At 45.4% G+C, this 25,420-nt stretch overlaps 1 protein-coding gene across 2 annotated transcripts in view; it reads left to right on the forward strand.

The window, feature by feature from the left end:
- FOXN2 (forkhead box N2) overlaps positions 1 to 25,420 on the forward strand; it is a 101,563-nt gene that overhangs the window by 41,529 nt on the left and 34,614 nt on the right. For both annotated transcript variants that reach the window (XM_029593389.1, XM_029593390.1), the window contains exon 2: positions 8,382 to 8,933. In XM_029593389.1, the coding sequence (XP_029449249.1) occupies positions 8,397 to 8,933 (537 nt within the window). In that variant the 5' untranslated portion in view covers positions 8,382 to 8,396. The remainder of the gene's footprint in view (positions 1 to 8,381; positions 8,934 to 25,420) is intronic.

Here is a 25,420-nt window from a genome sequence, read left to right on the forward strand (position 1 = left end):
TAGGTCACTAACCAGAAGGCCCAAAGGCCAGACAAGGACATACTAGGAGACCTGGAGGCCACAGAGCTAGGCAGAAGGCCTGAGAAGGCTACAGAGCAATACAAGGTAGAAAAGGGTTAAATAGGCCAAAACCTGCTGAGTCATGGAACCCATTGAGAAGACTATGGTTGGAGCAGGAGTAGCTCCATGGGCACCACTGGTAGTAGGAAGGCTGAATAGCAAGCAGATCCTCATAATCTATGGCATATTTATACTTAACAGAACGTAAGACTTATTTGGATGCTTTAAACATTTGGAACCCATTTTTTGGATATGTTGGATAAGGAGGGGAGGCGCAAATCTTTGAGGGTCTTATAGTGTCTTGTTGAATGGTTTTGTTTCTTTATCTCTTACAATGCATTTATATGCTAGATATTTGCCTTTCTTCTTGGAATTTGTGGCTTTGGGACTTAACTGGCCACATGTTCTCATTTTGTTTTTACCTGTTTACATTAAGATTTCTTTGTTTACTTTGGGGTTGAACCTATTTGATGTGTTGCTTACAGTTGGACTTGGCTTATTTTTGAGTCACTTAATTTTGGGCACTCAGCATTGTTTGTCTTTGCTTTGTACTTCTTGTAATGACTTTCCCCCCCCCCCCTAATAAAACAAATAAAGATTATGAGCAATTTTTGGCTGCATAACACAAATGGTACTTTCAGATTTTTGTTGGGTTCCTCCTAAAGGAAGCCACCTCTCCCTTCCTAGGCCTTCCAAACAGGATGTACAATTTACTCATTTTGTGAAACTGGTTAGTGACCTTAAGGTATCTCAATAGGAAGCCTCCTAGCACCCATCTGCCTCTTTCTACCTTTTGAAGATAGATTGGTTCAAATTAAAGGGTGAAATGACCTTAAGCAAAAAGGACGGTACTAGCCATAGGGTAACAGGCTCTGGATGTGCTGCTATCTGCCACTTTTTTAATTGAAACCCTGTAATGGGAGATGGCTACCACTTGTACCTTCAGGGAGTTAAGGATTAATCCAGCTACATTTGCAAGAAATTTAGGACACTCACAATATCTGCCTTCCAAGGGGATATTTTTGAATCGCGACAAAAACATTCAAACATGTACCAGTTCTGTATATAGGCTGAGGAAGTTGAGGCTTTATGGACTCTCAGCATATAATTGATATAACTAAGGAACAATAACCCCTTCCGTGTATGTGCTCCCTTTCAAGGGCCAAGCCCGTAAGTAAGCTTGGAGGTCTTTCATCATGTTGCGGGATGCTGAGCTTTCTGGGAAGAGGCAGGGGAGGGCCGGCCAAGAGCCTTACCAGGGCAGCATATCAGTCACCTCAGCCAATTGGGGGCGACCAAGATCACCTGTCCTCTTTATGGTCCTGCTTATGAGTTGGCAGGGGAGAACACCTACATGAGGGCGTCCAGTGGCCAGGGTTTGGATCCTTTTTCAGTTTACCTGCTGAAGAATCGCCTGTCTTTGGCATTTGCCCTGGTTGCCATCAGGTCTATGATGGGGGTGCCCCAACTGTCCAGTATTTGTTGGAATGCTTCCTCGCTGAGTTCCCATTCCCCCAATCCTCCCGATCCTATCTGTTTCTACTGAGAAAGTCTGCTTGAATGTTCTCGCTCTCACTGATAAGTGTGGCTGACAGGTTTGGCAGATTTCACTGTGCCCTGCTGAAAAGGTGTGGTTTGCTTTCATGTAATATTTTTCCTGTGTGATTATTAAATGTCAATTAAACTTGGTAGATTTGTACTGCAAAAGGTTCATTTTTATCTGTTTTTAAAATTGTGGAGAGAATCACTAGGTTCTTTAGAAAATTAGAGAAAATAGTAAAAATCTCCACAGTCTCTGGCAGCTGTGGAATGAGAGATCCCATTGGCCTAGACTGGTCTAGCAGGAAGAAAAGGAAATTTGTTTTATATTTATACATTTATTTGTGATTTGGTCATTGGTTTTGTCTGCCCCTATGGGACGAGTTGCCTTGAAATTCCAGTATTGTTGAATGAGATCAGGCTGCTGCCTAGTATTTTGCTTACTTAGCTTTATATATGTTGGCTGAGCCCTTGCACTGCATTTCCACAACTCGTATGGTATTTTGTAAAGCACACAAATGGTGCAAGAAAGATTTCACAGAACAAAAGTTAGTTTTGCTACTTTCATGTCAGGCTGCTAAGAAAAGCACCTTACATTTTAATTAAACAGCAAAACATACTGTAGTTCTTTATTGGATTATTATAGACATTTAAGCCATTTAAGAAACTAAAAACATGACTTTCTGTGCATAAATAACATTTATAAAATTGCCTAGGGCTCAGTGCGAGTAAAAGTACTCACATAGCCCGATTTTGGCACACGTTTTAGGCATTCCAAGGACTGGACTTGGTGCAGAGCTTGCTTATGTTCTATTTTTAAAAGTTTCAGGTGAATTTCAAAGGACTATAACATACTATTGTAGCAATTTTCAAAAGCCCACTTCCACAGATAAAGGCTTTGAGGCTGAAAAAGGGGTCCCCATTCTCTGAAAGGTTAAGAGCCCCTGCTGTAAACACTAATGTGGAAATGCAGAATATAGTAAACGAAGGCAGATATGGACCCAAATGGTCCATCCGGTCTGCCCAGCAAGTTGCTTTGGGTAGTAACAGCTACTGCGTGCATGTTACTCCCCCACCATCTCTTCTGTCAAGGGTGGTGCCTGTTGCTCCATGCAGGCCACTGCCAGACAGAAATATTACACCCAAAATTGTTAGCCCGTTTCTTCATTTCCATCCTCTAGCCACTAGGGATTCTCTGTGTTTGTCCCATGCCGTTTCGAATTCCATTACTCTTTTCACCACTTCTTCTGGGAGGGGATTCTTTGCATCCATCATCCCCCATGTTGCTGCAGAGTCTACCTCCTTGGAGTTTGATATCATGACCCCCCCCCCCCCCCCAGTTCTGCAGCTTCCTTTCCATTGGAAAAGGTTTGATTTCTGTGCATCATTTAATTCCTTTCAGGTGTGTGAAATAGATTCTCCCCCTGTCCCTCCTCTTCCTGTAGAACATACATATTTAGGCCCTCCAATGCAGACCCTGCACCATTTTGGTTGCCTTTTTCTGGACCACTTCCATCTTTACCCCTTTTGAGATACGGCCTCCGGAGCTGAGCGCAGTACTCCAGGTGAGCCCTCGCCAAGGATCGGTGCCATGGCAATGTAATTATTGGCAACAAATTACCGCGAGACCCAGATGGGTGTCCAGTTTCCCCGTTTCACGTGCTTTGCTCTGTTTTGGGTTTGGTTTATTTTCAATCTGTAATTGTTCTCAGCGGGGTTGAGTGGGAGAGCATTGACCCTTGACCTTTACTGTACAAGTTCTCAGTTTTGGCTCATGGCTCAGACCTTACACTTGATCTCAGCCAGAAGGCCGTAAAGCGTTCCTGTGCGACTGTCTTGACTGCCGCTGAATTCTGTTGCGGGTTTTTGCCCCCCTCGTTGGGAGGCTCCTGTGCTCCTTCACACTGGATTTTCCTTCTGTGATGCCACTTTGCTTCAGAAACTTTCTTTTCTCAGAAACGAGAACTGAAAGGTTGATCTTAATGATTTTGGTTGGTAGCTGCCAAGTCGGTAGTTCCCAGTAGCTTTAATTTAAATTCCTCTTTTAACTGGGTTTTCGCTAACCTGGCAGAAGTTAAGAAGGAGCAATTGAGGTGGAAATTAGTTCATAAATTAGCCATTTACAGCTAGTTAGAACTTTCTATTTAAGTAGTGTAAACTTTGTTTTGTAAGGTGTGTTAATTTAAATAGATTAACAGCCCCTCCCTCCTGACCAGGACTGTGACTTTGTGTCTGCTGAGGAGCACCAGGGAGATCTCTCCCCTCAGTCCTAGGAGCATGGACAGTCAGTCTGGAGAGGCTCGGTGCTCCCCAAAGCCTTTCTTTTTAATACCTATGATCCAGTTAGCGATCGTGTGCCTAAACAGAAGGAGGTGAAAGGTACAGGCCAGAAATTCATAAACTGGAATGTTTTGCCTGTTTGTGCTCTTGCATTCATGTAATTTTGGTTCTCTGTGTCGACACTTTATTGCTATTTCCCCCTCCAGCAACATATCTTCCACGTATACACTGAAAAAAAAAAATAGCTGTTTTGTGGTGTTACATTTCTTTATTAAAGCATAGTGTAACCAGTACTAGTTGAAATAAATGTTACAAAATGTTTATGCATCCAGACCAGCCTCAGTATGTCCTGTCCCGTGACAGTAGGGAGTATTCTTAGGACACAGCCAGAAATATTAAGGCATGCCGGGTGGTCTCGAGCACCAATAATGCCCCCTTAATTATGTCTTCTTATATCCACCATTTCCTCTGGCCTGAGTACCTGCTGTAGCAAAAATGTTCCCCGGAAGTAAAACGAAATCCTGCTTGGCTTCACCTACTAATACTTTTCATTTTTATAACATCAGTCCAGAAACGTCTGACAGTGCCACTTTCAGCATAACCTACAAACAAAATAGTAATTTTGTCCCTTCTTAAAAAAAAAAAAATGTTTGGAGAAGAGATAACTGAGAAGGAAATATGATAGAGGTTTACTAAATCGTGACTGCTGTAGAACAAGTTTATAGGAAACTTTTTATTTATTCTTTTACTTTACAAACAATACTAGGACTGGCGGACATTCCATGAAACTAATTAAGGAGCAGATATAAATCTTAAAATGTATTTTTTTTTTTTTTGTTCAGTCATTAAACAGTTGAGGCTGTGAAATGTATTGCCAGAGAATGTGGTCAAGGCTGGTAGCATAGCAGAGTTTAAACAGTCTGGGCAAGCTTCTGGAGGACAAGTCCATAAATAAAAAAAAGATTTGGACCTCTCCACTGTATACTTCTGTGAGTGAGCAATTTGGGGAAAACACTTCCCTAGGAGGATCTGCTGGATTCCTCCCAGTGACCAAGACGATTTCCTGTCAGTGAAAAGATGCTGGGCTCATGGACCTATGGGTCTGCCTTATGTTCTTAATCCCCCCAAATAAGAGAGAGAGTCACGAGTAAAGGCTGTGTCCCAGCTGCTGTTGTAGGTGACAGCGCACCCTGCTGCCGCTTCTCCGCATGTCCTTCACCGCGGCACGGTTTACCTGGCGCTTGTACTGCTGTACGCAGCGCTGTCCGTTGTAGGGGGTGTACAATCAAATGCCAGCGCGAGTCTCGCAGATACGACCCCTGCACGGAAGAGTGCCACTGACGTTTCTTTCGCTATTGGCAGGGTTGACCTGCGGCTTTAAAGAGTTTTCCCAGCCTTTGCTTTGCTGTCATGCTTTAGCAAAACAGGCTGCTGCAGTTCACAAGCAGCGTGTACATCTTATTTATCTGTTTTGTTAAACACGTGGCACCCTGGAATAGAAGGGCAACATAGGACGTTTCAAATCAACCGAGAGGGCCAGAGAGGGGGGGGGGGGGGTCCAGCTTGAGAGTTTGCTAGGCGAGGAGAGAGACACAGGCAGGGTTCCCAGTGGCATGGCAGAGGATATTTTTTTTCGATTTCTGGGAAGTTGGGCCACACTGCCACGCCCCTGGGAGTACTGCCTCTTGCCTTCCCTTGCATCTGCCCCCCCTGCAATAGGGAGGGGTAGGGGGTGGTACAATCTCTCCTCTCCCAGCATCTCCTCTCATCTCCTGCCCCCACCATCCACCCCTTACAGCTTAACGTTGGTTGCTTCCCCCTCTCCTACCATCAGCCACAGCAGCATTTCTTCCTCTCCAGCTTCACTCGTTTCTTTTCCCTTCTCTTGAGCGTCCTCATGGTGTGGTGACTCTCTCACCTGGCCTTCCCTCGTGTTGCTTCTTGGGCTGCTGTGCTAAAATGGTCCAGCTTTGATGCAGTTAAGCCTTAAGTCACTTCTGCTCTATTAATCCTTCCTTCAGTCCATTAAATGTCTGTAACGCCTTTTTTTTTTTTTTTTTTTGGAAGACAGGTAAAGATACTATCACCCCTTTCATTACCAGATTACTCATTTTTTCTTTCCAGGAGGGATATCTGCCCGACTCTTTTAAGCTTGTGTTTAAGCCCCCCTTTTTTTTTTTTTTTTTTTTTAGGCTTCACTCTTCAGATGTCGCCAGTTGTCGCCCAATTTCTTTATTGCCTTTTATGGCAAAACTGCTCCCCAGCAGCTAAATGACCTTTGAATTCAACCAAGTGCTAGATCAATTCCAGTTTGTATAAGTAAAACAGATGCCTAGGGATCTTCATTTTTGTTTTATTTTTAATTTTCCTGGAATTTTAGTGTTTTATAACAAGAAGTACGAAAACAGGAGAAAATCAGTGGGGGGTGGGGGGGGGAGAAGCAGATTATTTTTCGGGTAAATATCGGAATTTATTTAGGCGGCCAGATCTGTAGACACTTTCAGGCAGATGTAATAAAACCCACACTAAAATCAGAGAGAGATTTTAGCCCGGGTTTTAAAAGCCTCGGTCCCCATAGAATGCAGTAAGCTAATGACATGCAAATAGACCAGGAGTGTAAAAAAAAAAGAAAAGCTTGCTAAACTGAAAAAGCACATTTTGTGACTGCAGGGCAGACCTTGGGGAGGAGCTTCGGTAACCTGGGCATGGAGCGAGTACTTGTCAGGCCGGCTGGGGGGGGGGGGGGGAGTTTAACACCTGCCTTTTAGCAGGCATTCAATTTCCCTCCGTGGTAGGAGCCGCGTAAGGCAGCTTCCCCGCTAGCGCGCGCCTCTTTGCATTGCAGGGTAACAGCTAATTAATTTGCTTGCACCCATGCTAAGCTTGCCACAGGTTTTTGGTTTGGTTTTTTTTCAGCGCTAAAGCCCTATTTACATACCAGGGTAATGTTAGTGCTGAAAAACCCACACTGAAACGCGAGTAAAAACCCACACTAGGCTTAGTGCTGCTTATTACGCTGGCCTATCTATGCCCCTCCCCCTTTGCTCAGCAGCATTCTTCCTTTCTCCCCCACCCCATTGCCAGTGCTGGTTGTGGGTTCCCATTCAGCCCCAAGCAGAAGGACTCTGTGCTGCTTTGGCAGGATGCCCGCATGTGCTTGCTCTGGCTCCCATGCTCTGCAGCTCTTCTGGGTCTGCACAAGGGCTGGGGAGCCTGCCAGGAAGTGCCTCTGTCCACTCTGCCTTCCAACAGTGGCGGGGAGGGCTTGAAATCTAATCTTAGGGTGAAAATCGGTTTAAACTGTTATAGAAAGGCTCCTATAGGTGCACAAGATAATTTATTAATATTATTATTTTTAAACTTCATATTGACCTTTCCCCTGGCTCATAAGTCATCTAAGGTGGTTTACAACAACAGAAATGTATAATAACATGGAACATATCAGAAAAAATGCAAAACACACATGCTGCTTACACATTCCACAACACACAAAAATACCACGCTATACACTCCAGTTTCTTAAAATACCAACATAATAGGACAGCCAGTGCCTATCTCTCCCCCCAAAACATTAAATTATAAAACTCTACTGTAAAAAATAAAATGCATTTAAACCCACATTCAATCAGATATTTCTAGAGAAAAGTCAGTTCTTAACTTTTATTTTTTTATTTATTTATTTATTTAAGGATTTATATACCGGAGGTTCCTGTATAATATACATATCACCCCGGTTTACAATGAACAGTAACTATCGCTTCAAGTTAGCGGTTTACAATGAACATGGTTAATCCAAATAACAGGAAAATATATATATAATAATGTTAACAATTAAGAAGTAATAATAAATAGATAAAATAACAATTAATTAATAAATAAATTTTCCGAAAGCTATGATCATTTCTTTCTGTCCTAACATCCATTGGTAGCAAATTCTACAATGTAGGAGCTACATTTTTAAATATTTTCATCCTGAAGCCTGAACACAAGGACTGGGTGTGACGGAAAGCTAGTTTTACAATAGTATGTATGTAACACCAATGATTGCTGTCTGCATTGGCCTGTGCAGCCTCTGTCCGCATAAATGCATTTTGTTATTTATACTGTGCAAGGACCAACAACAGAGCAATCTGAGACTTGGAATGGGGGGTGAGTGGATAAGAAATCTGCCATCAAAGCAATGTTTTTAAAGATGACACATTGGATTTACAGTACTTCTGTTCAAGAATGTGAAGATCAATCATAAAAGTGCTGACTAGTGTATCTTTAAATGCTAAAATTAGACCGGCAGCGAACAAATTGAGAAATAAAGTGGGGAGGGGGGAGAATGACAGGCGCTCGGTCCCAGCATTTTATAGATCGTAGTTGTCATGGGGGCACTCCTGGGTGCGTGCGTTGAGTGCAGCTTGTGCCCAGCTTCAGTGCGTGTGAACGATTAGTGGTTGCACGGGATTAAAATGTTAAGGATTAACAGTGACTAATAACTGTTTTCTTTGTTATAGACCCGATAGGATTAAATGGGTCCAGTAACTGGAATGACTCCAGACAAGAAAGCTGAAACACCTGGAGCAGAAAAGGTTGCCGGATTAAGCCAGATTTGCAGCATGGGGAGCCTGCCGGAAGCGGTGGATGCCACTGGGCCCAAGGCCAGCTCGGTGGACTCTGTTTCAGCCGACGACGAGCTCACAAACTTGAACTGGCTTCACGAAAGCACAAACCTTTTAAATAACTTCAGCCTCGGGAGCGAGGGTCTTCCTGCCGTGAGCCCCCTGTATGACAGTGAGAGCGATGACCTGCCTGCTTTCTCGCCAGCCTGCTGCCAGCACGCGGAAAAGAAATCCGCCACTTCCAAGCCTCCCTACTCCTTTAGCCTTCTCATTTACATGGCCATCGAACACTCCCCGAGTAAGTGCTTGCCGGTCAAGGAGATCTATGGTTGGATTCTGGATCGCTTCCCCTACTTCGCCACGGCCCCCACGGGTTGGAAGAACTCTGTAAGGCACAACCTTTCCTTGAATAAATGTTTTCGGAAGGTGGAGAGAAGTCACGGCAAGGTGAGATGCAGGGATCTTGTCGGTGTGCATTTCATCATAATTTTGGCTTTTTTTGCTTTGGCAGCTTTAAACAGGTGCTGAATAGTATTTAAAGGTTTGCACAGGAAATAAAATTCACCTTTATTTGTGACATGACAATCACCTGGATGTTAACTTGTTGTGGTTTTTTGTTTTTTTTTGTAAGTTTGCAGTGCTTTTTCTTTATATATGCATAGACTTCATAAATGTTATCTCACCACATTATTACTATTACTATTTTTTTTTGTTTTCCTTACCATTTCCTCTTCCTTGGAGTATCTAGCTAAGTTGGGAATCTGCTTTAACTGAGTGTGAACTATAAATTGGAATGATTAGATGAAATCAACCTTCATTCCCTACTGCCCATGCACTTTCTGCATTTTTTATTTTCTCTTATTTAGCTCACATATTACAATGGCAATTCTTCAAACAATAAGCACAGACCAGGATCCCATCCTCTCTCCCCCCCCACACACACACACAACTGGGTACAGATGCTCTTTTGAGCCAGACAGTAGGTGCTGCTACTGGCTGGGTCTTCCTCCTGGGGAACACTCCCTCTTATGACTTTCTCAGTGCCAGCTGGCCTGAGGACCAGGGATCAGGTCTGGGAATCAAACTTCAATCCTGCCAGCCCCTATCACATTGTTTTCAGTGATAGCATGGGGGGGGGGGGGGGGGGGGGAGGGGAGAGCGTTCCCAGTGCAGCGCTTCTCGCCCGGTATTGCCTTGGAAAAGTTCTTCCTCTGCCACTGCTGACAGCCTCAGCAGGATTCTCCTCCCTGGGCTTATGCTGGATTTTATTGGATAGTGCCCTAAATCTCTTCGCGCCTGCTTCAGCCCCCTTCCCTTCCCAGTTTCCACCGCAACCAGACAGCATTGAGGAAGGGTCAAGAGCAGGGGAGCCCACATAGCGGTGAATGGCAGGGGAAAAACTGCTTCTCCCGCTCCTCTGCTCCGCTCCTCAGCCCTACCTGCTTTCTGGAGTACAGGGCTCTTCTCTGCTGAGCTCTGTTTACGTGGAGAGTTGCTGCTCCAGGCCTTCGCTAGCTATCTGTGCCGCAGGGACTTGGGACTCTGATGACAGCAGAGTAGGGAATCACCCCAGCGATTCTGCCCGGTGAGAGAGTGATTTGTGGGAAGGGAAGATGGGTGAATGCTTGGGCTGGGCTGGGGGCAGTGCCAGGATGGCGGTGAATGTTGAGGGGAGGTTAGGAGTGTGTGTGCTTGGGGAGGAGGAATGGGATGATGATAACATAATATTGTGCACTGCTGCTGGGGGATAGGGGTAGAGAGAAGATTGGGAAGACCAGCTGGGGCCGTACCAGGGGAGGTGTGAAGGGGGAATAGTGGGGGGAAAAAGAGAGAGAAGGGGAGCAGGGGGGACGAATAAGGGGCAAGAGATGAGTTAAAGACCATCAGGGACTGAGGGAGAGGAAGAAGGGAGAAAGGTCCCTGAATTAAGGGGCAGGGTGATGGAGAAGGAAAGAGGATCAAGGATAGAGAGAAGGGAGGACCAGGTACTGGGAAGATAGAAAAATAACTCAGGAATAGGGCAAGAAGGGGATATATGAGAGGACCCTGGTTTTAGGGGTGGGGGAATTCTGGGAGATAATGGAGGAGGAATGAAAAAAAGAGAGAGCATCAAGGGAAGAGACGAAGAAGAAAAGCAGACACCAGAGAGTTGCAGGATAACAGAAAAGGAACCGGGAGAAGACCTGAGCGTGAACAAGTCAATCAGCCAGAAAAGCAAGCCAGACACATCAAAGGATGGAAACTTGAATTGCTTGATAGAGAATATTAATAACTCATCAGTATAAAATATATTAGTGCACAGGTCAAAGTCTCTGACCTGGTTGTGTCTCCCACACAGAATTGAATTTTGATGGCTTATTTTGAGTTTCTGGTGTATAATTCTCTTGTATGCAGGACAAACCCACCAGCACAGAGGCTTTTTTTTTTTTTATTGTACCTAAAAACATTTTGTGGCACCGATACCTAAAGAATGTGCGTTTTAGGTGTGTATTCCACAGGGACAGTCTGTACCAGACTTACTCCCTCCCACCAAAATGAAGGGCTGGCTACTTGCACTCCAGGGAGCACCCACCAGAACTCTGGTAGTCTTATCTTCTCTCCCTCCCTCCTTCCCTCTGGCAGGAGAGGAGAGTGGGTCCTTTCCTGCGTGCACCTCCTCTGCCAGCTTCAGTCGGATGTTTGACTGTGCTGCGGGGGGCGGGGCCCGGCCCTGTAATCCCCCGGGATCTGATGGTTCTGCACGTGGTGTCAGATTGAAGCCAGCAGAATGAGGAACGCAGGCGAAAAGTGCTCCTCTCCTCCCGCCGCTGTGTGGGGAAGGGGAGTGAGAATTGTGCATAATTTGGTTTGGCGTGCCGTGAGGATTGAGCAAACTCGAAAGTGTGCCACAAAAAAAAACCAAAAGCCGAGAAGCCCCGATCTAGTGGTTGAAGGATGGGCATAAAATCGAGGAAGCCAGGGTTGAAATCCTGCTGCTTCCACTGACTCGCTTGAGCAAGGCATTTCATCTCCCGTTGTCTCAGGAACACTTAGTGTAAGCTCTTTTGATCAGGGACTTTTCATAGAATACTTATCCCTATTGTACACTGCTATGCATGTCCAGTAGTGCTATACAAATAAATGTTATGATAAGTAAGGTGGTCAGAGAAGTAATTATGCCATGGGACTGCTTGTAATATTCCTGCTGTCTTATGGACTTTGTGTGACCTTGACTAATTCACTTTGGGCTTGATCTACTAAGGTCTTTTTCCCAATCTGTGTCTAAAGGATAAAGTCTTAGTAAATCAGACCCTTTATCTAATTGTGTTTTGTAAACTGTAGTAAATTAATGTTGTCAATGTTTGGGGGAAGGGAAGGAGGACATGAGAGAGCTTACTGCCAGATAGAGATGAGAATAGATGAGAATACCCTTATTCAATAAACATACACATGCTTACTGTGACTCCAACATCGCTCTAAGCTTCAACAGCAAGAGGAAATGTGGAAAAATGGATTTACACTCAGAAAGAGGGGAGTAGCTGGCTTGTTACGGCGGTTACTACCCCAAACCAAATAAGCCTGATGCTTCACCTTCAATGCATATCCAGCATAGCTCTCTGCTTCAACGGCAGGGGAGAAGAAAAAAGGGTTCGCACTCACAAAGCGGGGAGTAGCTGGCTTGTTACGGCGGTTACTACCCCAAACCAAATGTGTCTGATACTTCACTTTCGATGCATATCCAGCATGGCTCTCTGCTTCAGCGGCATGGGAGAAGACTGATACATCACGCATTTCCAGCATAGCTCCCTGCTTCAACAGCAGGACAGAAGAAAAACAACCAATAAGGACTGTATAACATAGTCTGGGTAAAACAAATAAGCATGGGTGTAGCTTGCTTATTGCGGCGGTTACTACCCCTACTACCCCTAACTAATCAAGCTAGATATTTCAATGGTGAGGGTGGAAGGGAAATAGAACCAAGAGCTAAGAGAAACAGATAAGTATGAGAGAAAAAATGTGTGAAGCTTGCTGGGCAGACTGGATGGGCCCTTTGGTCTTCTTCTGCCGTCATTTCTATGTTTCTATGTTAGTCTACTTTCTGAAGAAGAAGCCAAACACCTATAAACCTAACAAATGAAATGGTGCCCTCTTCCAAATAATCATCCCAAGAGGTAACTGGTGGCCAGTGGTAAATCAGGCAGAGCAGAAGCGACTTCAGCTGCATCACATGCAGTGTTCCCTCTGCCTTTTAGTCAGACTGTGCCTTACTGTTGCACACACGATTCACCCACGAGCAGAGTGGGTCCAGCAACTCTCCCTTCCTCCCATCATGTGTTCCTCCTCACCAAACACCACCACCAGCCCTTTTTATCTCCCTAAGGTGTCCGTAGCAGGGGAGCCTTTGAAGTGGTGCAGCTGCAGGAGGGCTAACTTCACTGCCGGCTGCCTTAGGGGGCAAAGACTCCAGGCAGCTGCAGCTGTGAGCATCGTGCGCTGGTTACGGAGTTAACCAGTGGTGGGGGCAGTAGCTGGGGGCCGTTTATTGGCCCAGTGCCGCCGATCGCTGTTCTGTACCAGCACGAGCGGCATATTCAGAATTCACAGGCCGGCACTTCTTGGATGCTGATCTCGGGAAAGCAAGCGATCAGCAGCCAGGAAGACCCATAGGGGCTGTTTTCAAGCAGAGGTTGGCCACAGGTGGGCGTGCTCCTTCTGCCACACGTGGCTTTGAGGAGTAATGCTGCACAGCCATGCACGCGCAATCCTTAGGGGGGAGCATTGATTAGCGTGTCAAAAGTTCTCACCACAGCAAGGAACTGAGAATGACACCTCCCTTACCCTGATCCTGAAGGAGCTGCGATCCCTAAGAGTACTAGTGACAGGGAAGCGTGATGCAACTGAAAATGTAAGTGCTTTCCCTTTTAGTGCTCTTTTCTTTATTTCAAAAGAGGGGGGTGAATTGGGGGAAAGGATTTCCTTGTTGCAAGATTCTCTATGGCACTGCTGCCGGACAAAATCATAATCCATTGCTGAACAGAAAAGGGACTTGAAAAATGTAAAGAGAGGGGGAGTTTGGGGGATTCCAGGTGGAATGAAAGGTGTTAACTCTAGTGGAAATTTCTGGAGACATTTCCTGCAAAGCTACTGGAAATAGTTTATGAAGTACTTAGAGACTGAATGATCACAGTGTTCCTTCCCAAAATATCAGCAACAAAGCAAAGCTGAGACCAATGGTGGTTCGTGATTTCAGCTAACCTCAACTATGGGAAATCCTGCAACTGCATAAATCAACTCACTGCATAGAAAAGATACTTCTGGCAATGTGAGAGCAACTAAGAAATACGAAAGCAAGGTTTGGATTGTTCTATCCAGCCCCAAGACTGAAAGTCACTGGGCCGGATTTTAAAAGCCCTGTGCGTGTAAATCCGGCTGGATTTACGCGCGCAGGGCACTCGCGCGCCTATTTTGCATAGGCCGCTGGCGCGCGCATAGCCCCGGGACGCGTGTAAGTCCCGGGGCTTCGTAAAAGGGACGGGAGGGGGCGTGTCTGGGGGTCAGGGGGCGGGACTAGGGGCATGGCGCCAGCCCGGGGGCGTGGTCGAGGCCTCCGGACCAGCCCCTGGGTCGGGTGATGGCGCGCCAGCAGCCCGCTGGCGCGCGCAGATTTACACCTGCTTCCAGCAGGTGTAAATCTGCCAACAAAGTTAGGGGGGGAGGTTTAGATAGGGCCGGGGGGTGGGTTATGTAGGGGAAGGTGAGGGGAGGCGGAAGGAAAGTTCCCTCAGAGGCCGCTCCGATTTCGGAGCGGCCTCTGAGGGAACAGGCAGCGCGCGCCGGGCTCGGCATGCGCAGGTTGCACAAATGTGCACCCCCTTGCGCACGCCGACCCCAGATTTTATAAGAAACGCGCGGCTACACGCATATCTTATAAAATCCAGCGTACTTTTGTTCACACCTTGTGCACGAACAAAAGTACGCGCGCGTGTAAACTTATAAAATCTACCCCACTGTGAATAAAGAGAAGAAAATATCTGAGGATGTTGGAAAAACTACAGTTACTGATGCTTTCTCAGAAAACAAAATGGAGATTATGTGGAGGAGACAGAACATGAGGGAGAAGCAGTGAGTCTTTATGTACTGTACTGTAATCTTGGCTAAGAGTTTTTTTTTTCTTATTTTTTAAATACAACTTATACACTAAAGAACTAGGAAAAATTGAATCATGGGCATAAATGTGTAAACTTAAAAAAAAAAAAAAAAAATCACCATAAAAGGATTAAAGCCCATAAATGGATGAGGGAAGGAAGGGGACAAGATCCAAATGATCAGCACCCCTGAGATCAACTTCGATGACGCCACAGCCGCTGCAATCTGTGACAGCCATTCAGGACCTCGCTAGGAATCCTGCGATCTAGGAATTTTTAGTCAAGAGAAATTTTTTGCATATCCTGAAGTTCAACTATTTCTTGCTTTCGTAATTAACTATAAACAGATGAATATTTGAGAAAAAGGGTTTCACCCAAATTCATCATTTGTGACTTTGTCTAAGAATATCTTCCTAGAAATCTGAGTCCAGTTGTGTTTTAATTTGTTGCTTTAAACTCTTGTGGTGGAAAGATGGGACTATAAATAGATGATGATGATGATAATTGCAAATAGGAGCCTTGTTAACAGCTCTGCTAACTGCGGAAAATCTGTGAGTTAGGAAGAATTCGTATGAGATGGTTCATGTGAAGCTTGTATAGTTTGAGAGTTTCATGTCTGCAGGCAGATTTGTTATGTGGGACCACAAAGGCTCATTGTTAAGTTTGAGCAGAGGCATTATGGGACTCTTTGTGAAAAATCTTTCAGAGATTACTTATGAAACAAGCTGGGCAGGCGAAGGATGCATCGTAGTGATCTAGGCCCGGATACAATATTCAAGGGTGATGAGTCAGATGAACTGAACCAACCCACAGCTAACCTGGAAGATGTAGTAGGCCAGATTGGTCTGGGTGATTTGCTACTCTTCTTCAGTTTGTCAGTTGCTATACATCCCAGGCTTCTGAAAAAACTCAAAAATGAAATTTCAAACCTGTAGGGTTATAAGTTACTTTATCATTAAAATCATCATCCGTTGTACCTGAAGAGTGAGGTTATCAAATTTGCAGGAGATACAAAATTATTCAGAGTAGTTCAATCACAAAAGGATTGTGATAAATTGCAGGAGGACCTTGCAGGACTGGAAGTTTGAGTGTCCATATGGCAGATGAAATATAATGCAGACACGTGCAAGGTGATGCATATAAGGAAAAATAATGCATGCTGTAGTTACACGTATTAGGTTCCATATTAGGAGTTACCACCCAGGAAAAAGATCTTTGATATTACATTGAAATTATTTGCTCAAATAAAATGGAGGATGTCATAATGCCTCTGTATTGCTCCATGGTTAGACTGCACCTTGAATACTAAGTGCAGTTCTGCTCACTGCATCTCAAAAAAGATATAGATGCACTGGAAAAAGTACAGAGAAGGGTGACCAAAATGATAAAGGGCATGGAACGGCTGCCCTATGAGGAAAGGCTAAAGCGGTTAGGGCTGTTCAGCTTGTAGAAGAGATGGTTGAGGGAGGATATGATAGAGGTCTACAAAATCATGAAAGGACTTGAACGTGTAAATGTGAATCTTTTTTATTTACTCTTTTGGATAGTAGAAGGACCAAGGGGCATTCCAATAAGTTAGCAAGTAGCACATTTAAAACAAATTGGAGAAACGTTTCACACCATGCACAATTAAGCTCTGGAATTCCATTGCCAGAGAATTTGGTTAAGCAATTAGTGTAGCTGGGTTTAAAAAAGTTTGGATAAGTTCCTGGAGAAGTCCATAAGCTGCTACTATTCAATAGGGAATAGCCAGTGCTTGTTCTCGGCATTAGTAGTATGGGATGATTAATGTTTGGGTACTTGCCAGGTACAAGTGACTTGGATTGGTCACTGTTAAAAACAGGATACTAGGCTTGATGAATCCTTGGTCTGACCTGATTTGGAAAATCTTATGTTCTTATATGAAAATCTTTCAGATTTTTGATAATGTGCCACTTAACCTTTTAAATATGAACCAGTGATTTTTGCCTGTGACCTAAGGCCTTACTAGAAAATATAGAAATGAAGATATGAAAATGTAGGAAGTAATGGAGATGGCCTTTGGGCATGTGTTCATGTGCACTAACCTTAAAATGAAAGATTAAATGGGGATCGGTTGGCATGGAGGTTAGTATGTTATATGCATAAGAAAAGGAGGCAGTGGGGAAAATTCTGAAGAAAAACAGTGAGGCCTACGTGATGCGGAAGTTGGCCAAACTGCTATCGTGCACACAATATGATTTTGTGAATTCTGGAAGGGCGGACAGGCCGCAGTGCCTGCCTGCCCGAATGTAACAGGCGCCCCAGGCAAACTTCAGCGGCTTGATGCCAGAAGAGGGGGGGGAGAGGTGAAGGGGGGGTTGTGCAACAGTATTTCAATTTTGAATGCCCCCCCCCCCCCCCCGCAGCATCCACCCAATGGGATGGAGCCACGACAGGAGTTTATCGGGACGAGGGGGAGTATTTAAGTGAGGCGTGGCTTGGTGGGGGCTTTCAGCCTGCTTAGAGGGTCCCGGCTAAGCGGCGTCCCACCCTCCCGCCCTTATGTTTGTGATTTTGGACTCTGAACTGTTTAGATGTTGCTGTCGCAGCTTTGGATGAGCAGGTTGCCCGATCCTCATTAATGCAATATTGTGGCCTGACGGAGTAGCGGTTTGGGCAATACCTGTCTGGCGAATGGTTGTTCTGGGCTTGGCTCCTTGCTGACAGGTGGCGGGGGCTGGAGGTTAGGTGGCGGGATACTGCCTAATAAGCGGTAGGCCGGTTGGCCTGCGGATAAGTCATCTTGCTGGTTTGTGGCGGATGACAGTTTGTTTATTGTTGTGAGGGCTCGGGCTGGTTGTTTGTTCTGTTTAATAAAGCTGCGGCCTGTTGATTCCCATCTCTGAGTATTTGTCTTTATTGTGAAGAGTTATTGTAACAGGGCAGAGAGAGAGATGAAGTCCTGGTTTTCGCGCATGTTATTGATTGCTGTGAATCTTTCTTGTTTATACAGTTAAATTCACATATACAGCAGTGCTTAATCCCCAATAAACAGACCTGATGGCTTATCCGCAAAGTGTAAAGGTTTCCAGAGAATTCCTGGAAATTGTAGCTAAGATGCCATACATTTAAAAGTCAGATCATGGTTTCGTATGAGAATTTGGAGGAGCAGGGCCAACATGGTCGGGGGTGGGAGTGAGGGGGGGGGGGGTAAATCAGAACTACTGCAGCCTGGGTTTAGGCATAGGCGTCTTCCTCCAGTGCCGAATTTTGATAGATGTTGAAACATTGCTGCTCTGCCTCTATCCGGGCCTGCCTTCCAGCAGCTTACCTAAAGCAGCGGCGTCCTGATCCCACAACAGCAGCAACTTAAAGAAATTCAGTGTGGGGCCTGCAGCCGCCTGACTCAAGCTCAAGTCCCTGCCCTCTCCTCCCAGATAGGTTTCCTGTTACTATGTGAACTCGTGCATGGGGCAGGACCTCGGGCAGGCAACGGTTGCAGACCCCGCGCTGAATGTTTGTTTTTTGAAAAGTTGCTGCTGCCACGGGATCAGGATGCTGCTGTTTAGTTAAGCAGCTAGGAGTGGATTCCCTCCCCGCCCCCCCAATTTCGAGGAGGGAGGGAGTGGGGGACATGCCTGCATCCCCCAGCACTATCTCTGGATGCCGAGAGCACAAATCCAGCCCTGGAGCCGTTGCCTGGGGGTCCCATGACACAGGGCACCCTGAGAGCCTGGCTGGAGGTGAGTGAAACACACTGCAGGGTCCAGCGTTTACCTCTGCCTATTGATTGTTCCTCCCGTCGCTGCAATACTGAAGATTTCTTCCAGAGCCAGGGCCAGCCCAAATGAGGGGGTGGATTGGGGATGGATGGGAGCAAAGCCAGGAAGGGATCATGGGGTGGAGAGTTGGAGTCTGGAGGGGCCATGTGGTGGTGGTGGGAAGCTAAGAGAGTAGCTGGCAAGGGGCCATGAGGTAGGGAGAAGGGAAAGGAACTGAGAAGGGTTCATGCAAGAATGATAGAAAGCGGAGGAGCTGTGAAAGGGCTGGGAGGAGAAGTGAGGGGAGCTTGAAAGGGGCTATGGGGTGAGGAGGGAGAGGACTTGAGAAGAGGCCATGAAGTGGGGTTTGGAGAGGAAGAGGCTATGGAAGTAGTAAGGAGCAGACTTGATGAGGCCTAGTGCAGAGGGAAGTGGGTGGGTGGGTGAGAGAAGCTGGGAAAGGGACCACTTATGGGATGGGGGGTGGGGGGTTGTAGGAGGGAGTGGAGCCAGGAAGTGATCATGCAGGGAAAGGGAAGAAATAGATTGGGAGTAGGAGGCAGAGGGACTATGGGTGACAAGGAACATAATAGGGAGAGAATCTGGGTTGGGGTGGCAACACACTAGAGGACTACCTTGGACTGGAGGTGGGAAGAGGCTCAAGGACTGGAAACATAGGTTTAGGAGAGAGAAGATTCAGAGAGGGAGAAGAGGAGGAAGAAGGCTGGAGAGGATCTGGTGGAAAAGTTCCTCCTCCCAGGTCCTCCTCCCAAATTTCAGCCTTGGGTCCCAATATAGCAAATGATGGCAGATAAAAGACCAAATGGCCCATCCAGTCTGTCCAGCAAAGTGTTCAAGTCTTGTAACTGCCACTCCATGCAGGTTAGCCACATTCAGAAAAGTTACCATATGTTACCCCAGAATGTAGGCGCGGATCCTCTGTTTCTCACCCCTTTAGAATTCTGGCACTGTTTTTGCCTTCACCACCTCCTCAGGGAGAGCATTCCGAGCATTCACCACTCTTTCCATGATAAAATATTTCTTGCTGATGATCCTGAGTTTACCACTCTGGAGTTTCATGTATTGAACTCTCATCTAGGGCAGGATTTTCCGCCCTTTTCAAACCCAAGGCACACCTATTTTTTTTAAAAATAAATAAATAAATAAATAATTGTGTGGCACACCAGCCTCCACAGAGTGGACAGTGCAGACATGGCCAAGGCTTGTATGACCAAAACGAGAGCTAGGAGGAAGCATTTAAAGCCCCACCAGTCTCTCATCCAAATTTTAAAACAAAGGGGGAGAGAGGGGGCAGAGATAGACATGAGCTTGTCACGGTTGCCCAGCTCCCTCAATTGCAGGAGAAGGGAGAAGTTGATGCAGTGTGAACAGCCAGCTCAGTTACTTATCTTGGCTGACTCATGTGGTACCAGAGCTCCTTCACTGCTGCTGCTGCTGCTGCTCCCAACACTCAAAATAATTCATATCCAAAAGAATGAGGTAGCATTGGACCAAGCCAACAAAGATAGCGGCTCTTTATCACCAGGGTAAGATTCTGTGATGAGAACCCTGCTTTCTGTGCAATAAGCTTGTGACCTTTCTGGTCACCCAGAGATTATGGGAGGAAGAACCAAGACTTTGAAAGACAGACAAAATCAGCCCACTCAAACGTTGCACAAGATGCAAAGTGGCTGTACATTCTGGCAAAAACAAACATGCAGTTGCTTCAGTTAATCGCACTCAAGCACATACATTCACGCTGGATGACCTTTGTATTATCACTAATCTGAGCTCCTTCCCAGGGGATCGAACCCTGAGGCTTACCCAATCATAAACTCGCCCTGCTTCTACCGAGGAAATTTGCTAAATACCCCAGAGGTAAACGCTGGACCCTGCAGCGGAACCCCCAGCCCTGGGAACCAAAAAATAAAGCTAAAATCTGAAAGTCAAATTTTGACTCTCGGTTGTCAATATTTTGCAGAATGCTTAAATTGCGTGTTTCCTTAAGCATGGGGAGGGGGAAAATGGAGAGTTCCCTGTGCTAAGGGAAAGGAAAAATCCCTTTCCTACAAAGAGTGAACACCATGTGGGCCCTCCTTCCACAGCTTGCCTCACACTGAGCACCAGGATTGTTGTGGGCAAGAATAAACACAGAATATTGTCATCCAGCAAAGAGAAAAATCTTTAATAGCAAGATATATCTTAGGAGCAGTACAGATTTGCCGTAAGAATATAAGACACATGCAAAGGCTTGAAGGGAACTCAGCTGCAAGAGGATACAGTATATATGTCACCTTTCCCAAACCTACACACCAATATGTTAGTTTCTTTGAAAACATAGCGTTGTTCTAACTGGTTAATACTGTTATCTCTTATATGCTAATAATACTGCATACTTGTAAGTCATATGAATTTTTATAAGTTGAGCCCAGAAGTGAGGAGCAAAACCAAATCTGACCTTTGACATACTTCAGCTTTCTGGCCAACCCTTAGCATTCTTTAATATTCCTACACCCTTGCTGGTTTCCAAAAGTCTGATCATTTCAGTTTTATTATGCTGTGATATTTCTGCTCCTTCACAACCACCAACTGGCCTGTCTTCACAGAGAACGTCCTGAAAGCACCCTAACAAGTGCCTAGAGAATGCTCTTCCCATCTCACTCAGCCTGGGGATAAGTCAGACTAGAAGGACTCAGAGGAGGTCAGGAGGTGGGCAATGAGATTCTCTGGGCAGTGTGTGCTCTACACAAAGCAGGGTCCAACTATCTGTATGTATGCTGCCCATTGTCCCTCAGAAAGGAACTGCTGTGCATTTTTAAGAGCCACCACTGGTACATCTTGTTGCTGCAAGGTGCTGAGAGCAGAGCTCAGTGGTTGGTCCAGATCTGAGCATCAGGCAGTGGTGACTTTTCCATGGTACGCTGGTTGGGAAATGGTCCTCTATGCGGCATAGCATCCCTCTGGCTTTAGTCCCCACCTTGTTACACTACTTTGCTACCTTCAAATCATACCTTCACCCCGAGGTTCCTCTTCCAGTCCATTCTCATCAGTCTCTTACCCTCCATCGCAACTCCTTTGGATTCCTGCACCTCAAATGAATGATTGCACTTTTGGACATTGAGTCTTAACTGCCAAGCTTTTTACAACTCTTAAGGCTTCCTTAGGTCCCTTCTCATTCTCTCTATTCCTTCAGGGATGCGGATCTTAGTGTCAACTGCAAAAAGACAAACTTTTCCTTTTATGCCCTCCACAAAATCGCTTACAAAGATATTTAACAGAACTGGCCCCAGAACCAGTTCCTGAGGCGCTCCACTAATCATCTGTCCCTTCTCAGAGGGACTTCCATGTATCGCTGCTTTCGGTTGATCAGTCAGCACTTTGGGACCTACATCCAGGCTGTTCATACTTTCTGTATGAGCTTCCTATGTGGAACAGTATCAAAGGCTTTGCTGAAATCCAAATAAACCACATCTAGTGCATGCCCTTGATCTAATTTATAGTCACCCAGTCAGAAAATGCCTAAAACTAGTATAAGAGTATGTTCTGCATTACAGGGATTGTAAAAATGTATGCTTGGCTTTAAAAATAAATAAAATAAAATTAAGGGAGGGTGCATTGAAGAGCCCGCACATTAATGTATAAGATTCCTGGTGGTACGATGGGAAAATGTTAATAATATTAAGGGTAAACTGAATGTAGTAAATGTTACTGAGGGAAGCTGGGATCTGAGAAGGGCTGCTACAGTCTTGGTATGAAGTTTGCAATAGTTCTTTTATGTTTGTTGTGGAGAATGATGTGGACTTTATTCAGTGGGGGGGGGGGGGGGGGGGATGTAGCTATGGGATCTTTCAGGTACATCAGAACTTTGCGATGTCCTGCTGAGTCTGAGCAAATGGTCCATCAGGCCCAGTATCCAGGCAGTGGCCAATCTGAGTCACAGGACCCTGGCCCGATCCCAAAGAGCGGATCCATTCCTTGTTGCTCACTACCAGGGATAAGCTTTCCCAAGTCTACCTGGCTCATAAGGGAATATGGACTTCTCCTCCAGGAGCTTGTCCCACACCTCTTAAACTTTGCTATGCTAGATGGCTTTGAACACATCTTCTGGCCACGAATTCCAGTTTGATTGTGCATTGAGTGAAAAAAAAACTGCTTCCTCCAATTTTTGTTTTGAAATCTGCTACCTGTTAGTTTCTTGGAATATCCCCGTGTATTGGTACTATTTGAAAGGATAAAAAAAGCCATCCCGTATTTACCTGTTCCACCCCACTTGTGATTTAGTAAATCTGTTAAAATCCTCTGTCACTTCTCCAAGCTGAAGAGTCCTGGCCTGTTTAGCATTTCCTCCTTTTAATTTTAAATTGAATTTTTTATTTAAAATGTTAAGATTGTGTACACCACTTTGGGTGGCCTGTATTGGGCCTGGTAAATGGTTTAGAAATTTTTTAAGTAAGTTATTTTAAATACGGGATCCATTCCATCCCCTTTATCATTTTTGTTGCCCTTTTCTGTACCTTTTCTAGTTCAGTTTTATCCTGTTTAAGATGGGGCAACCAGAACTGCATGCACACAGTTCAAGGTGCAGTACAGAGGTAGCATGATATTTATTCTCCACTCTTTTCTGAATCATTCTTAATATTCTGTTTGACTGCCACTGTGTGCTGGGCTGAGGGTTTCAATGTATTGTCCACAGTGACTTCAAGATCCTTTTTCCTGGAATGGTACCTTCTAATATGGACCAGGCATTGTGTACCTATGTGTATTGTATGCTGATTAAAATCGGTGAATGGGATCAATTGAAAAGACGAAGGTGTACAGGCGCGAGAAGGGAAAATGCTGGAATATGTCTGGAATAAGTGAGATGGTTAGACTGGAACGCGACTGAGTGGAGAAGTAAGAGGTGATTAGTGTCTTGAAAGACTGTTTCTGGTATGCAATGTAAGATCGCTGTTTTTAGACTTACTGGGCGGAAGTATTGTCTCTCTTTGTGGGAAGAAGTTGAATGGCAGATTCGTTTTACAGGTCATCTGTTTGTGACTTGTGGGGGCCAAATGTTTGTTCTGGGGTAATTTTTGCAGTTCATAGTTCTGGGGTGCGGGCTTCAGTTGCAGCAAATTTAAAAGGTTATATGCATGTTGGTTGCTGATGCTAAAATGATGCTTTTTATACATAAATCATTGTACAACATGATAGTATTCGTCCAATCGAGGAAATGTTGTCTCTGTTCAGTAAAAATATATTGAGACAAATCAAGTATGTTCAGAGTGAGGCGTTTCTTAGACACAAAATGGGTAACACCTTTAGTACATTTGGCCCTGTGTCAAAGATCAGGTGCTAATATAATTAGACTTAGCGCCCAAAAAATAGCAGGGTGTTTTCTTCTGAGTTACAATGATTATAAGGCACATAAAGATCCTGGATATATAAGCAAATTATTAGTTTGAAGGTAAGCCAGAAAATTGTGATAGGCAATTTTTTTGACTCATCGCCGATTTAGCTCTTGCAAAATTCAAAATGTGGACCTGTATTCTTCTATTGACATTTAAGAATTATTGTTTTTTTGTTTTTTGTTTTAATTGTGGGAGCCATCTGAGCAGCTGCTCTTTTCTGAACGTCCTGTCACAGGACTCTTTACATAGCGCCAATGCAAGCAAAGGACCTAGCAGAGCAGATTAGAAGTGGAGAAGTGAGCATCTGACCAGCTTAATCACTGACTTAATTATAGTTATACATTATACACACCCGCGCATAAAAGGAGGCATATTGCTACTTATAGTCAAAGCCATCAGTTTGTTGTGATTCTGTGACTGCTTTTCTCCCAGAATCTCGGTAAACTGCTTCGGATGCCACCCCCTTCTACCTACGCCTGTCCCACTACTGGTTACTTCCTAATGCTCCTGCCCCTCCCTGACCACACTGCTGATGGCTCCTTCTCTTGCCACTTCCATGGCCTTCCACCCCTTCAGTTCAAACTTCCTGCTGATGCTTCTGCCACTGCTAAGTATTTCCGTGTAGTGTGTGCTGTATGTTACAGATGAAAAAAGCTCAGATTTTGGTGAATTAGCAGGGGGAGGGTAGCACCTGCAGGAAGTGCGAGGGGGGTTTAGAAAGTCAAGACTGCAAAAGGTTTCAAGGAAAGAATTGCTGTGGAAGCTAGAAAGAGAAGAAGCAGGGAAATGAAAAAAGGGATGGAGACACACTGGAGGAGAAGGAAAGTAAAGAGACGAAACTGGAGGAGAAACAGAGAGGGGGGGGGGTGAATAAATTGGAGAGCAAAGTGAAGTGAGAACAAGTTCCACCCAGAAGTTAAGGAGCCTCCTTTCTGGGTTGCAGTCCACGGACATGCTTATCTGAACCCGCCCCCCCCCCTTCCCCCTTTGAGTCCTCGTGTTTCCCTGGACATGTTCTAAAAATCTGGTGTAGGTAAGGCACCAAATGCAAGTTCTTAGGGTAAAGAGGGACACGCACTTTTCTCCTAGGACAAGCAGGATGTTAGCCCTCACATGTGGGTGACATCATTAGCTGGAGCCCCGGCATGGAAAACTTTTGTCAAAGTTCTAGAAACTTTGACTGGCAGACTGAGCATGCCCAGCCTGCCGCTGTCCGCGTGTCCACGCGAGGTCCCCCTTCAGTCTCCTTTTCCACGGTACAGGAGCCTTGCGGTTGTGGAGCTCCAAACCCTTGAAAGCGTTTTTATTGGGTTTTTTTCGGGGGGGGGGGGGTTCTGCGTCGGGGACCCCCTTTGCATTCAGTTCCTCCGGTAGGTCCCCATGGCTATTGCCGTCGTTTTTCATGGTCTATTTCCACCTCCTGCCTTGGGTCATCTGTCATAGACTACGTGCCGGCCTTTTTTTTTTTTTTTTTTTTCCCCCACTGGTGACAGGTTTTTGATGGTGCCCCCAGTGCCAGAGGACTATGTCCATCAGGGATCCGTAAGAAGTGTGCATCCTCTGCCTGGGGGCCTCGCAGGATATTTGAGGGTGTCGTTTGTGTGATCAAATGACCCCCCCAAAGGGCGTCATGCGCGCCTGGATAAAACGGAGAAGATTTTGGCTCTCCAAAACCCTCCACTTCGGCGTCTGTGCCC

This window comes from Rhinatrema bivittatum, chromosome 3 (assembly GCF_901001135.1).
Source record: "Rhinatrema bivittatum chromosome 3, aRhiBiv1.1, whole genome shotgun sequence".
NCBI lineage: Eukaryota > Metazoa > Chordata > Amphibia > Gymnophiona > Rhinatrematidae > Rhinatrema > Rhinatrema bivittatum.